The 14,927-nt window shown below is 38.4% G+C and overlaps 1 protein-coding gene across 2 annotated transcripts in view; it reads left to right on the top strand.

The window, feature by feature from the left end:
- Positions 1-14,927, top strand: part of LOC114478757 (rho GTPase-activating protein 29-like) — a 46,791-nt gene that overhangs the window by 20,434 nt on the left and 11,430 nt on the right. Inside the window, exons 3-13 of one of the 2 annotated variants that reach the window (XM_028472009.1) lie at positions 3,026-3,169; positions 7,944-8,040; positions 8,132-8,201; positions 8,454-8,511; positions 8,991-9,140; positions 9,826-9,890; positions 10,015-10,125; positions 10,714-10,794; positions 12,364-12,531; positions 12,637-12,774; positions 14,462-14,649. In XM_028472009.1, the coding sequence (XP_028327810.1) occupies positions 3,026-3,169; positions 7,944-8,040; positions 8,132-8,201; positions 8,454-8,511; positions 8,991-9,140; positions 9,826-9,890; positions 10,015-10,125; positions 10,714-10,794; positions 12,364-12,531; positions 12,637-12,774; positions 14,462-14,649 (1,270 nt within the window). Of the gene's footprint in view, positions 1-3,025; positions 3,170-6,070; positions 6,378-7,943; positions 8,041-8,131; positions 8,202-8,453; positions 8,512-8,990; positions 9,141-9,825; positions 9,891-10,014; positions 10,126-10,713; positions 10,795-12,363; positions 12,532-12,636; positions 12,775-14,461; positions 14,650-14,927 lie in introns of those variants that run through there. The other variant, XM_028472010.1, reaches the window with a different exon arrangement.

Below are 14,927 nucleotides of genomic sequence, written 5' to 3'. Positions count from 1 at the left end.
CCACCCACACATGCAGGCTTTCATTTTCACTCCCTCTTTAATGTCTTGTAATGTTCCTATAAATTCAGCCTCTCTCATCGTGCCCCACTGCTTGGTAGGGCAGCTTTGATGAGAAACAGATGACTGCTCTGTTTCCAACCAGTCCCCCGAGACGGTTTCTGCCAAAACACAGAGTAGGATGTGAACTCACCTTATGTTTGATGCCAACTTTTGAAGCTTTTGCTGATTATTCAGAATCCAAGCGGGGTACACTACATACTTTTCCTTTCAGATTGTTGCTTTGTTCTTGGGGTAGGGTTATGTTTTTGTCACACTCTTATCTTTTCATGCTGAGTAGCTTTTCCACTCTTACTGTTCACTTTTAGTTGCTCAGTTCAAAGGCTGAGGAAACTTATTTTTTAAAAGCATTTGACTTTAAGTCACAATGCATTGATGCATTTAAAAAACATGGTGCTCTTCTAAGAGATGCCTTTCATTACAGAGTGATTGATAGAATGTGATATGGGTGAGAAATAAAGAGAGTAATCTCAATGCATTTTGTACATTCTTCTCCTCCCTGTCATCGTCTGTAACCTCACTTGTGTAGATTTTTTGTGCTCCTCCACTCAAACGTTTGCCATTGATAGCATCGGATTGTGTAACTGCTACCATGTGTTTTACTTCATTCGCCCTTACACTGAATTTTTTCAACATTCTTCACAAGGAATGTACCATTGGAGTCAATTGATTTTACTGGGGGGTTTTGCAGGTTGATTGAAGCTTCTTGATAAATCCAGAAATTCAACAGAATGTTCCCTGTAATGCATTTGGTTACCATTGACTTCACCACCTTCATGAAATAGTCTCGAATCAGTCTCGTAAATGTTAGAAAGGTGCTCTAAATTGTGGGATGAATCACATTTTTACGGGCCCCATAATTTCAGTTGTCCTTAACCTTGGACTGTTCACAACGGGTACGTTTTCAGTAGACCTATGGAAGGGGTTGTTAGTTCCATGTGGGTGCCTCTGGTTGGTGCTGCTCCTGCCTCCTGTCAGCTCTGACTGTCCGTAGGTTTGTCTGTCCAACACAATCTTACAGGGGATCATGAAACTGTTAAGTTAATTAATTTATTCTTTTGTGCGTGTCAATACGATTTCTTCGTTTTGTTTGTGCCGCTTATAATTAAGTCATTTAATGGTACTCACAATGATATTCAAATATTTTTTTTTTCAGGATGACACTCATATCACTGCGTACGGATGGGGTTTGCATAAAAAATAGAGGAAATCATGTTGGCACCCGCAAAAAAATAAAAGATTAATTTACATGACTGTTTCACCACCCCTTGTGAGACCCTTGTAAGCTCTGGAGTGATTTAGTATGTGTTAAGTATATCTTGACTAGTGGAAGGCAATGGTCCCTCCCAGTCTTGGTCAAACAACCCATAAAACCCAACCTTAGGCCAATCTGCTCTTTGTTTAAAACCCCTAGTTGCTGTCCACTTGGTTGTTTCTGGCTCTGCGACAGCAACACCAATGTGACCTCTCAAAGCTACAGGCCTGGATGAGGGTTTGGAGATCCAGAATTCCTCTCTCGGTGTCACGGACAGAGTTTAACAGAAAAGATGAGCCAATGTAGTTATTGGGGTTGCCGGAAGGTGTCACAGTACTCATCCAACCACCTTAAGAACTTTCTGTTGGGGTTTACTCCCTGGGCCTTTGTCTTTCGCAAGTCTACCACAAAGCATTGGTGCTATTTAACCCATAGCTGGAGACAGTATTACTTAAAGCTGCTATCCGGAGTTTCTGAGAGAACGTCTCGATGTCCCGCCCTCAACAGCTCTACTTCCTCCCCTGCCTCTGCCAATCTACCAGAAGCTATACCTCTATGTGCATTGCAAAACATTACAAAGTTGCATAGCTACAAAATCTACACATTTATTGTAAGAGTGCTATAACTTTTGATTAAAACATGTTTATGCCTGTCCATGAGAAATGTCGCCAAATCCTGGATAGTTCGGAATCCTTTTAAAAGCAGCAAGTCCCTCCACCTTTGAAAAACAGCTCCGAGATAAATCCTGCTGCGGTCACGAACACGTTTATCCACAAGCTTTGTACCCAGACTTTTCTTTATTAGTAGAAGCTTTATACGTTGGCAATCGTGGAATGGGTAATTTTGGTGTTTCCCTGGTTGAGACACGCAGCCTCGTTTCTATGCACAGTTTTCGCAGCACGCACATTCATTTTGATTGACAGTCCTCGCTCCAGGAAGTTGAAGCCTATTGGCTGGGCGCAGTTGGCGATCGTTACCATTTGTATAGGGGTCTATAGGATGAAGGAAGAACTTATATACATTAATGTACATGAATGACTACCGGCAGTAGACCATAGTAAAAGACTAGTTAGGTAATTTTTCATACATTAACATAGATTTCTCAGAAACTCTGGATATCAGCTTTAATATGTGTCTGTGCGTGTCTAAAGGAAAATAATAAGTGTTTGTGAAACTAGTGCTGTAAAAGACGCTGATCAAATTGGTTGGTAACTTAGTTTTAGCCCCTTTTTATGACTCCCTGATGTACATTCTTAAAAGAAAAGCACCATCAACATGTACTGATTTCATGATCACTGTCGCATCAGTGTGGAATGCTAAAACAGTGACTGAGACAGTGACTTTACATGGTGTCTACTCTACAGCCACGTAAATGGAGCAGAAAACAGGTTACAACGCTTTGGTCTTTCACCAAAAAGTGCTTCTGTCTCTGTGTCCTAACACAATATGCAGCATTTAATTTGTAAAGTGCCCAGTGCCGTGTGTCGCAATGACAAAAGGAATGCCAGGAATTTATTTGACAGCAGCTAAGCTGTGACTCATGTTATACCTGGAATGGATGGTGGTGGCTATGACTAACAGATGTGTGATAGCAATATGCATAGGTAGAGAATTTAGGGTATGATTAACCTTTTCTTACCTTGTCAAGATCTTAATGGTTTGATTATTTTACCAAGCTAAAATTGTTGTATCTGCTCTGTTTTTCCCCCCAAGAGAGTCTGGAAGGTCTTCAGGAGACGATACAGGAGCGTTTGGCAGAGTTACTGCGTGTCCTCAAGGCCGTCATTGGCAAACATCAGACCCTCAACTCTGTAGACATCCTAGGAGCAGCTGGCACGGTCATTGCTAAGGTCAAAGGTCAGTAAGGAAACACCAGTATACACGGATGCACACAACACACACACTGGTCAGATGATGCTCATATATTTGTTTGAAACAGATTTTAGACAGCAGTTTACATGACTGTGATGTGGATTTATGATCTGCATCGACTTAAAGTTGACAGTCAAAGGGGCCCGGTGTGAGGAAAAACAGACCTGCTTCCTATCATTTTCACTAAAAACTCAAACAAGTAGCTCATGAGTTTATCAGCTAGAAATAGCAACATATGATAGAAATATAATTTTCACTCAGAGCTGTACAGGCTCCTGTGCAGTCTAGGCATCATTCGTGCTAATCCGTTTTTCTCTTTTCGGCTTATGTTGTGAAATGTCTGCTTGTCTGACAGCTCACGTCTGAGCCGTGACCTACTCCTTACATGCGTGGAACGTGCACACTGCTCAGAGGTGCTTTGACAATGTTTAGAATGCAAATAGGAAACAAAAAGGTATGCAGATTAGCTAAAACAACTATTGACATTGTTAAGGTTGCACTCCAACAGGACAGAGAATGTCTTTTAGTCAGTTAGAAATAGTGACGCCATTGCCCAAAGCAGTTGTTCTGTTATTTAAATAACAATTTGTGTTTTTCCTGCAAAGTTGTACAGCAAACATTCCTTTGTGCATGCATATATTCTTAAAGACCCTGTAGTGGATTTGTAAGAACTTTTACATGTTTAAAATTTGCTCATTAAGTATTTCAAATTGGTGTCAGGACATAATGTAAGATTTTAGAACTAGGATTCTATTCTTTGTTTCTATTATTATTATTATTATTATTATTATTATTATTATTATTATTTATGAATTATGAAGTTTTATCATCCATTTTCTCCAGTATGAACATATCCAATATTTCATTGTATTATTTAACAGGTGGCTTATATATGGGTCAAACATGTGACGCCTAAATCTTCTGTTCAACTGCATTTCTTTCAGTTAAAAAAAAGGTTTAAATGCATAAAATGAGTTAATATATGTAGTACTGTATCTTAGTATACACTAAGATAGTGCAAGCCTCCGCCATGTCGGATTTTCACCTAAATGTGAAGATACAGTTGCTCGAGATGTATAAGCAAGCCCCCAATTTTTAAATGTTTAAATGATGATGAAACCTGTAATCCAGATCCGATCACAATCCTACATGTCTGAGTCTAATTTTGTTAACATCGATCATACGAACTGAGATATGCATTTTTTAAATGTCGCCAATGATGACAGATTTAAATTACTTACTTACTTTTAAAATTGATCCAGATTCGAGATACTGATCAGGATCATCCCCAAAATCTGCTATAATTACTTGTTCTTTATCCCATTTTGGATACTTCCTGAAAATGTAATTAAAATCCATTCATTTATTTTTTGAGTTAGACTGTTCACAAGCAAATAAATAAATAAACGCTAGCAAAACATCTTCCTTGGTGGAGGAAATTACAGATTATTAATCTTCTTTTTGAACATTCAAAGTGTCAAGATATCATGTGGTGCGACTTGTTGCAACTGTATGGGCACGACTTCTATCTAAAAATTATTTTAAATCTATTCAAATGTATTTTCTACACCATTTGGCATTATTTCCTGAGTGTTTTGTAGTCCTGTATAAACTTAATATTTCTGTTTTTATTTCCATCATAATGTCCATGCCAACTTTGTGCGTCCCATGAATACCATGTGGTGAGAATCATTTCTCGATTAAGAGAAGCCTCGATTTCTTTTTAGTGAGACATGATTAATCATCAGTGTTGATTGGATGTCCACAAGGGGGTGCTTAACAACTTCTCACTTCCTCCTTTGATGGATTGTCTTTGATGACCAGTGAGTAACACAATACTGACACAGACAGCAAGCCAGATGAGAGATGAAAAGGGGGAAGTGAAAGAGGAATGATTCAGGCTTCAGAGATGAAGAGTCAAAGGTTTGGACGATGATAACAGGCCTTGTGCGACTCGCTGTCTTCAGCGTGTCGTCGTCTGCCGCCCTGGGCCTCTTTGAAGCAGGGTCTCAACACCTGGGGGTTTGGAGCTTAGCCAGAAGTCACAGAACAACTCCACCTGCTTCTGTATCCAAACACATAACTGTGTAACCAGTTTAAACGCCTGACTTACCTTTAAAGCATTTTTTTTTTCCTTCTTCTGCAAACAAAGGTTGTTGTTATTCAGTCGAGACACTGCCAAGTTTGCTCAAGCCATTAGGAAAACTAACCGCCAAAACAAAATGTGTAATGAAACCAGGCAGTACAGTTGCTTATGTGTGGGTCTAGTTTCTCTTATCTTTTGGAGAAACCGTCCATGAGCCTTTTTTAGTGAACGGATGACAACAACTGAGATTAATGACTTTGTTTCCACTGAAATGTGTACTTGAAACACATTTCTTGTGATTTGTATGCTCTATTTAACTGATTTGTCGTTTTTGTTTTTGAACTTTATACTTTTTTTTTTTTTTTTTTTTTTTTTAGGATGGTTGAGTTGTTTTTAATTGTCGATGGTCATTGGCTTTGTTTTTATCCTATTGTAATCATTATGTTCATATCCTAGTAATGAATTAAACCAATCAGTGACCATTGTGAATAAGAACAGAAATGTATGCCATTATCCAAAAAGCACTAGTACTTTTCTTCATTTTAAAACTTTTTAGGAATTGTTGGAAGTTATGTAAATGCTAAACGATGCACATGTAGAAACCAATTTTTGCAGGACAATTTTTCCCGTCATGGCTCAGTCATGAGAATACAATGTGCAGTGCACTTGAATGATGCAGTTTCCATACTTTAGTCGTGACAAGGGCGGCAATGCTCTGGAATCATTGTTGTGAGACCCACAGGATGTCCTGAGGAAGAAGTCAGCACAGAGTTGTAGGCGAGCTTTCAGGGCCAGTGGGGTGCACGGCAGGGAGGCGCACACCATACCTCCTCTCTTTTTTGCTGTTCTCAAAAGTCTCCTTGGAACATGGGGCTCCCTGCCCAACCGAGCATGTCATGACCTTTCCGCCTTTTTGTTTTTTCAATTTCTGGGAATTTTACGATTATTCATCCAACATCAAAACGGACCTTACTTTAACTTTGAAGAAGAGAGAATGGAAACACAAGCGCAAGGAAGCGCAAGAACTAGCATTGCGTTAATCTCATCGCAGAGATTTTCTGGTGTTTGTTGCAAGACAACACAGTGCAGTTGCGGAGGGGAAAAAAGGTAAGCCTTGTCACGCTTATCAGCAGAGCTGCATGTCACAGAAGTCAAGCCGTGCGAGTGTTTCTTGTAGCGAAGCAGACAGGAAGTACTCCTCATGTTGACTTTCACAGACTCCCTTTTTTGTTTCGTGGGTTTGATTTCAGCAAACTGTTTTCTCATTGTGAAATCTCTGCACTTAATGTAGATATGTCAACATTGAATAACTTCTCAGAATCGTGCGTCAGATAAGTTTCAAACAACAAAACAAAGTAAAATTTGTGAGGATTGTCATCACTGAGAAAAATGCCTCAAAGCGTAATCATAGTACTTGTAAGGAAGCTTGTAGACATTTATTCACTCTAATTATGTTGGATTAGATCCAGAGGGCTCGGAGCTAGTCCTGGAAAGCGCCTATCTCACAAAAAGCCTGACAATGAGCTTTACAATCATTTGTGGTGGATCAGAGTATCATCTAAGACAGGGGTGTCAAACTACCAAATACGGACTGGTTTGATTTCAAGTAGGCCACAGACTTTTGGAAAACGAGTAATTTCAACTTCAATGTCCTTGATTCCACTTCCAAGTATAAATTATATAAGTATGTAAGGCACAGACAATATCCAAGCAAAAGGTGACAGATATCACTCCATGTAAGATCTCCACTGTAAATGTTTTTTTTTACTTGGGGATTTTGAAAAAATTGAGAGATAAAAAACTGCCATCATGTGATAAGCATGGGAAAACTGTGAGCCCTGCGAATATTGTAGAGTTTTATTGAATTTCTGTATTTGGAGGGACTGGAAATTTACACAATGATTAATGTTTTCTCCGTCATTTTTACTTTCTCCTGCGGGCCAATTGGATGTTCTAAAGGGCCGGATTTGGGCCCTGGGCCTTTGACACGTGATCTAAGATGGTGTTTCTCAAATGGGGGTACGCAATGGGACTACAGGGGCTATTTGAGAATGAGAGTAAAAAAAATAAGAAATGGTTGCAACACGCAAGAAAAAAGAAAAGAAGAAAGGAAAAAAAATAGCAAATGAAAGTATTACAAATATGGGGTTTTAATTTTTACAATATTTATTTTTAGCTAAACATTCTAATCATAATGATGATGACAATGACCTTGATTGGAACATGAACTGAAAAAAAAAATAAAAAGAACATGAACTGAAAATACAAGGGTCAGTCTTGTTCCCACATCAGGCTGTAGATAACCAGATGTTATAAAAACTATAGAAATAAATCTATTCAGGAGGCACTAGATCATGTTTCATTCCACTTATTTACAAAATTAAATTCTTTAAAATGTGTGTTATCACACTTTGCTATATAGTTGTTTTTTCATAGTATTCTGAGCAAAATGTTATATGTATGTATGATGTCGGACAAAGGGGGTACTTGGATTCAGAAAAAAGAGAAAGGGGAGAAAGTTTGCGATATAAGATATGCGGTATAGAGCTCTTAATGATCGGACGTGATCACCCTTGAAATACAATAGTTTTGGCATTTGATTTGTTGATGCTTTTCTTTCCCTTTGGATATTAGTGCAAATACTAACGGTGTAAATGTTGTTACTGTTTGCAGGGATTAACTTCAAGGAAGTGAACCCAGACAACAAAAAACATTTATTTAGCGAGATATTCACATCTATTGACAATTTGGCGTTCACGTTTGGCAATGTGTGAGTTAAGTTTTTATTCACTTTTTCAAAGTTAACAGACTTTTTGTGAAATGTAACATTATAATCACATTTGTACATGGTTCCATTACAGAGTTTCTGACTTCCTTATGGGAGATGTGGAAAGCGGCTCAGGGTTGGGGATATCCCAGACCAGAAGCAGGGTGAGATTTTCTTTCCCCGTCTTTTTTTGGCAAATAATCTCATGTTAGACATGTTGTAAACTTTTTTTTTATAAACTGTGGGTTGTCAAAAGCACACATTTAAAGCTGCTGTTTTATTACACTTTAATTTCAAAGAAAACCCAGTGTTGCTTTTTCTTCCTAATTAGTGAGTCCAACCCAACAAGCTTCTGATGTCTCTCTTTAATTGGATGTTTGCTGTTTCTTTTATAATGTTCTAAATGTTTTTTTCAGTCTTTTGACAACCTCTCTGTGGATCCAGATGGGTACATGTCAAAGAGTGATCATGGGGGTAAGTGTTGTACCCAAAATCACCAATTATATATGAGTGATCAATGTATCTATAGAAATAATGAAGCTGGAATGTAACAAAGCAGTAGAATAGTCACTTTTGAGCTCAGTGAGTGAGGTTTTGCACTCTCGAATGCTTGAGGTAGAACCGCCTTAAAACTCTGCTTCCACCCCTGTTATTTCTGCTGCTGTTTTCCTGCAAGCTGATCATTTTCCCTCTTCATCCACATATCTAACATTCCTCGCCTGTTGGTGAGAGGTTTCCTTTGGGATGAGAAACGCACAGAGCTCGGGTGAATTCACACGGTCACTCGGAGTGCTAGCGTTACCAAAACAAAAACAATGTCTGGCACTCAAATGTTTTCCCACGTTGTTAATGTCACAGTCCTCACAGAAATCCTGATGGTAGTAGAACTGACCTTCCTCAGCTCATAATAAAGCTGTTTTGATGGTGGGACTGAATTTGTGGTCGCTCCTCAGGGACAGAGGTGTCAATGTCACGGGAGGAAGAAGTTGACCTTACCCTGCTGAAGCATGACAGCGGCGTGGAGTCGGCCCTGCTCTATGCCAAGGCCTGCTCCAAGTATATCAAGGAGCTTTTGGGTTGGATGGAGAAACGGCTGCTCACAGGTGAGACACTGGGATTACTGACAGCTGCAAGCAAATATGTATAGATCAAACCATCAGCTTAGCCTTTGATTCTAGTTATGGTGAGAACATGTGATCCCATCTCAATTCCATCCAGTTACTTTCTGACCCACAGTCAGAGTTATTGAATGCCAAATTACTGTATGGCACGTACTTTTAGGATATAATGCAAAATATGTTTTAGTGGGCTTCAAATTTTTATATTTGTTTCAGAGTTTCACAAATTTTGTTTTAGGATATATTCAATTCATTTTTGCATCAAATTTCTCAATTGTATGTTGTTGCTCAAGAAAATAAAGTTCCTAAAATTATGTCAAAAATGCTTAATTAAGTGAAATATTATACATATTTGTACAATTATATATTTCACAACACTTACGATCAATGTCATAGTGTAAGGTTTAGTGCGATGTTTGACATATCCGTCGCTTTATCTCTTCAAAAACCCTTGCTAAACATTTAACCATCAAGGGGGAAATATGTTGAAAATGCATGATATTCTCTTAAACATGTAGGTGAGTGGATATTCTTTGTCATATAGCTATTTCTTTTTCAGTTTTCTGTGATCACTAAATGTTCTTCTTTAAGCATGTATTTGTTTGTATTTTTTTTCTCTAAATCATCTCATTAAAAACCTTCATGTTCTTTTTTTCTTTTTTTTTTTTAGATATTGAATATGCCAAAAGCTATGCTAAAATGGCGGAGTCGGCAAAGAATCTTGCAAGCCAACAGGTAACTCAAAGCTTTTACTGTGAGACTTTGTGCCACTGCTAATTGATGTCTTGGATTATTAAAAAAAAAAGTGGGAATTAACATGTTAATACCAGTCTTTTTCTCTTACCATCTTCTTTCCTAGGACTACATGCCTTTCAGTGATATCTACATTTCCACTTTCAAGAACGACATGGAATACAACCAACTTCTCATTCAAACTGCAGTGGCACTTCAAACTAATAAATTCATACAGGTAAGAGCAGGGTCGTTAAACCATGTGGAACTTAATTTGGGTTGCCTGAAATGTTTAGTAATTGATGAGAAAAATTCTGGATACAATTAGATTTTAATTATCGTTCTTTTACAAATTAAAACCCTACACAGAATCTCAAACAACTGTATTGTGTACTGGTAAAATACAGTGTAAAATTATCTGAGGCGGCACATCTTGGGACTTTGTGCATTAATCCTAGCTACTCTTTATTTGTAACACAGTATAACAAACATGATCAAAAAGTCATTCTTGCCTGAAATTAGTGATATCAGAATAGAGCCAACATCCGAAAACTGTTGGCAACCACTGGGTAAAAGCATCAAGAGGAATAATACTTCAAATCTTTAGCTTTAGTCATCCTAAGAATGGACTGTCCTAGAAAAGTCAGTCTAAATCAAACAATTTCTATTTGGTCTTAATATTGTTGATGGGGATTTGGAGTCAAATTAAGTTGTTTAGCTTTCTTGCAAGCCAGTAATTTGTCATTGTTATTAGGAAACAAAGTGTGACATGTTTAGTTTGTTCATGTCCTTTATTTTATGTAACACTTTTGATAATTTTTTTTAGCCTCTGCTTGGTCGTAAGAATGAGCTGGATAAGCTGAGGAAAGACATCAAAGAGCAGTGGCAGAGAGAACAAAAGAAAATGGTATGTATAGAGAGGCCCTGTATGGATTTTAATTAGATGCCGTCAAACTCGCAATCCCGACAAGTCAGTGTTCCACACACTGTCATGCGTCATCAAGGCGGGAGACGGTTGCAAAGTAAAGGCACAGCTTTTTTTTGTTCCAGTTGTACAACAATCCATTACACACACATGGAGCTTCTACTGCTCTATATGCAGCTATAAGCACTTCTCTGTGTCCTAAGATAGTCTGCTTTTAGTTTGCGTGTGTGTTCAGGTGAGTTTTAACACCTACTTAAACAAGCAAACCTGTTCTCCATCTGAAAACACAGTCGTGTGTCTATGCAATGAACCCTCGGTGCAGTTTGCTTGCAACGCGATTACATAAAAACCAAAGACCCAAAAGGAGGAAGTGAGCAATAGGAAAGGAAGCGCCTAACAACTCACTGCTTTTTACACGTCAATGCCTTTTTTCCGGTACTGCTTTGTATGTCTAATGCACACAACATGCTGCATGGATTTGATAGAGCTTGGTTTTTACTTCCTCTTGGTCAATCTTTGCAGTAGGTGTAACTGCTTTAACCACGTGCCCTGCCCAGTGTGAAATTATACATTTTTAGAACCAGAATGAGCCTGTTTGGAAATCTGAGCCCCTGTAACTCGCCTGCCTCTGGGCCCCACTTTGCCACGCTCGTGCATCACTGGCTGCACATGACTGTGCTGCAGGTCCATTGCTTAATCTCTCTTCCTTGGATAGCTATTAGAAAATACACACCACTGCAGAATAGGAACTATTTTAACATTTGTGCTACTTTACATTTCCGTGTTGAAATGATATAAAAGTATGTAGTATATAAGGCACCGACAACATCCAAGCAATAGATGACAAGTAGTGACTAAATAATAATAATGACTTAGGGATTGTACAGGATTTTGGAAAAATGTCGTTGCTTTCATCAATTTGAGAGTAAAAAATACTTCCATTGTGTTCTGCAAACCCCTGCAAATATTTTAGAGTTTCATTGAGTTTGTGACAAATTTTATGAAACTCCACTTGAATAATTGTAAAGTTCTACCTCCAAATAAAAGTGGTGAAATGTGTATTTTTGCATAGATGCCGATATTTATGTTTGGATATGATAGTGATTTAAATTTACTGCCAATTTCTGCTTCATTTCAATAAATAATTCCCATGTAAAATTTCTATTTTTTTTTTTTTTTAATATTGCCTAAATTCTTGAGCTTAAATTTCCGTGGAAATTTGCCAGATATTTTACGTCCCTTTGCAACCCTACTGAGATATCCACAACTAAATTATTTGGTCATTTACACCGTTTCCTCAGCCATTTTTACTTTCCCCTTCAGGCCAATTTGGATGTTTTAAAGGGCCAGATTCGGCCCCGGGGCCTTGAGTTTGACACATGTTTTAAATGATCACAGTGTTATAACGCTTAAATGTATTTATTTACATCACCCTCACCTCTTACTGAGATTAGGGTCGCTTCATGACAAGCTTTATTATCTTAATCATCTTGAAAGCTGAATGCATACACTTACTGTTATTAACTTTCTGTATTCCATTCAAAATGGCAGCAAGAGGCAGATGCAACCTTACGTAAAGCGCTAGCCCTGACGGCCCAGAGGAAGGAAGAGTACCAGAAAGCTCAGTCTTCTACAAACCGCTCCCAGGAGGAGCAGTCTAACCCCGGGAACAAACAGCTGGAGAAAAAGAGGAAGATAGAGGAAGAAGCTCTGCAGAGGGTAGGCTAAACCCCATTAATGGATCTGTGTTAGATTAGCTTAGTCTACATATTCAGTGTGTGGCATTTATTCCTCCTGGCACTGATTCTGTCTGCTCTGTTGTAGGCGGAGGAGGCCTATGAGCAGTATCAGAGCTGTATGGCTGATGCAGGCGTCAGAAAGATGGACATGGCCAACGCTAAGAGTACCATCCTCACTCAGCTCAGAGAGATGATCCTCCAGTGTGACCTCACACTCAAAGCGGTGAGAAAAAGACTGATAATGGGTTTGTTACCGTATTTTCCGGCATATAGTGCGCTATTTTTTTCCTTTAAAGTAGAGGGTGCCAGTGAAAGCAGGCGTCGGCAAGGAGAATATTACTGACAGTCACCCCTACAGCGGAATGAATTAACTGTAACAACCACTGAACGTCACGGTGAACTGAGCATTCAGAAACGAGCTTTGGATAATGTGGGGAAAGTGAAAACACTCACAGCTTTAATAACAGGACGGCCCATATGCACAATGGCGTTCGATCGTGGAGGGAAATTGCATGGGAGTGAGTGACAGCAGAAGACATACATCTGTTCAATATTTGTTTTTATTTATATTTATATATAAAATAAGATTGCTGATTGTTTAATTAAATAAAAATCAAATACCGGTAATAAATTGAAGTTTGGGGAGCGGTGCGCTCGTATGCATTTACGGTGCAAAAAGTATATAAACAGTACAATAAGGTTTAAGATGTAAGATATCTCAGCGAGTTTTTAATAGAAGTTAATAATAAACAGCATAAAGTTGTCAAATCACTGCATTATGTTTATCACGCACTGACTCAAGTTGACAGTTGACGTAACTGACACACACTGAGAGAGAGAGAGCGCTGAAACACTCCGGATAAAGTAAAAATCAGCTGGTTTATGACAGAAATACACAATAAACAGCATAAGTCTGGTTCCACTAAAGAGTGACCATAAAAAGCTATAAATGGACTGATATGCAGATGTGGGACAATGAGGAGGATAATTAATGTAGAGATGGAAACTCATCCGTTAAAACTGGTCAGAATACGTGGAAATACACGGAAACCTCCGTTAACAATTGAGTATAACAGCCCGCCTACCTGCCCTTTCTAATTGGCCGAGTCTTTTTAAGGGCTCCCTCATCAGCCAATAGGGTGCGGCCGATGTCACGGGTCGGCCATTATGTGAATTTTTATCGGAAAACTTATTTGGATGCGGCCAATACAGCGGTGCATTCAATAGCCCGGCAAATATGGTACTTAGTTGGGTAGTACCCACATGTACTGTATGTATGGGGAGAGATTTGCCTCAAAAATATTCACAAATGTATCCACAATTTTTAGGTTTTTCAGATTTTCACGTTTTATCAGATTTTTGCACGTTTTTTTTTTCCACGTGTTTTTCAGATTTTCACATGTTTTTTTGATGTTCGCGTGTTTTTTTAGATTTTCACGTTTTTCAGATTTTGTCATGTGTTTTTCTGATTTTTACGTGTTTTTCTGATTTTAGCCAAATTTATTTATTTATTTATTTGTATAGCGCATTTTTAGCATGTGTTCTTTTTAGATTTTCATGTGTTTTTCGGTCAGATTTTCATGTTTATTAGATTTTGACATGTTTTTCAGATTTTCATGTGTTTTTCAGATTCTCACGTGTTTTTCAGATTTTCACGTGTTTTTCAGAAATGTCATCGACACAAATTACGCTTGTGAAAAATCTGAAAAATACATTTGAAAATTGTGGATATATTTGTGAATAATTTTGAGACAAATCTCTCCCCATACGTATGTATACAGACTTAAATTTGATCTGCTCTGAAGTTTCAAATGGGTAACATTACTAAATACTCTAAATGAGGATCACTACACTTTTTTGTAGAAAAAGGTTGTGATATCTGAAGTGTTCCTATTTCATATTGCTTTTAGGTGACAGTGAACTGGTTTCAGATGCAGCAGGCACAGACTGTGACGCTGCCCGCTCACCTACAGGCTCTGTGTGACGGCGCTAAGTTGTACGAACCTGGAGAATGTTACTCCGAGTTCGTGCGTAACCTTCCCAAAAATCTGCCCAGAGAGCATCTTTTCTCCGACTCCCTTGCATCTGACAACACCAGGTACAGATCATAATTTACTGTGTACTCTAGCCCAGGGCTGTCAAAATAAGGGGCCATTTACAGCCCAGTTTGATCTGCAGAAAAATGCAGATTGCTTTGAGGAAAAAAAGTGTAATCAGATGATCATTGTGCCTTAAGTTGCTCTTCACTGTGTAGACAATGTATGTGACTGACCTCTTAGAACAGGGGTGTCAAATTTCATTTTATACTTAAAATACAAAATATGTAAGAAACCGACAATATCCAAGCAATAAGTGACAAATATCAGTACCAGCATG

This window comes from Gouania willdenowi, chromosome 17, assembly GCF_900634775.1.
Source record: "Gouania willdenowi chromosome 17, fGouWil2.1, whole genome shotgun sequence".
Lineage (NCBI taxonomy): Eukaryota > Metazoa > Chordata > Actinopteri > Blenniiformes > Gobiesocidae > Gouania > Gouania willdenowi.
This window is presented reverse-complemented; position numbering and strand designations above follow the sequence as displayed.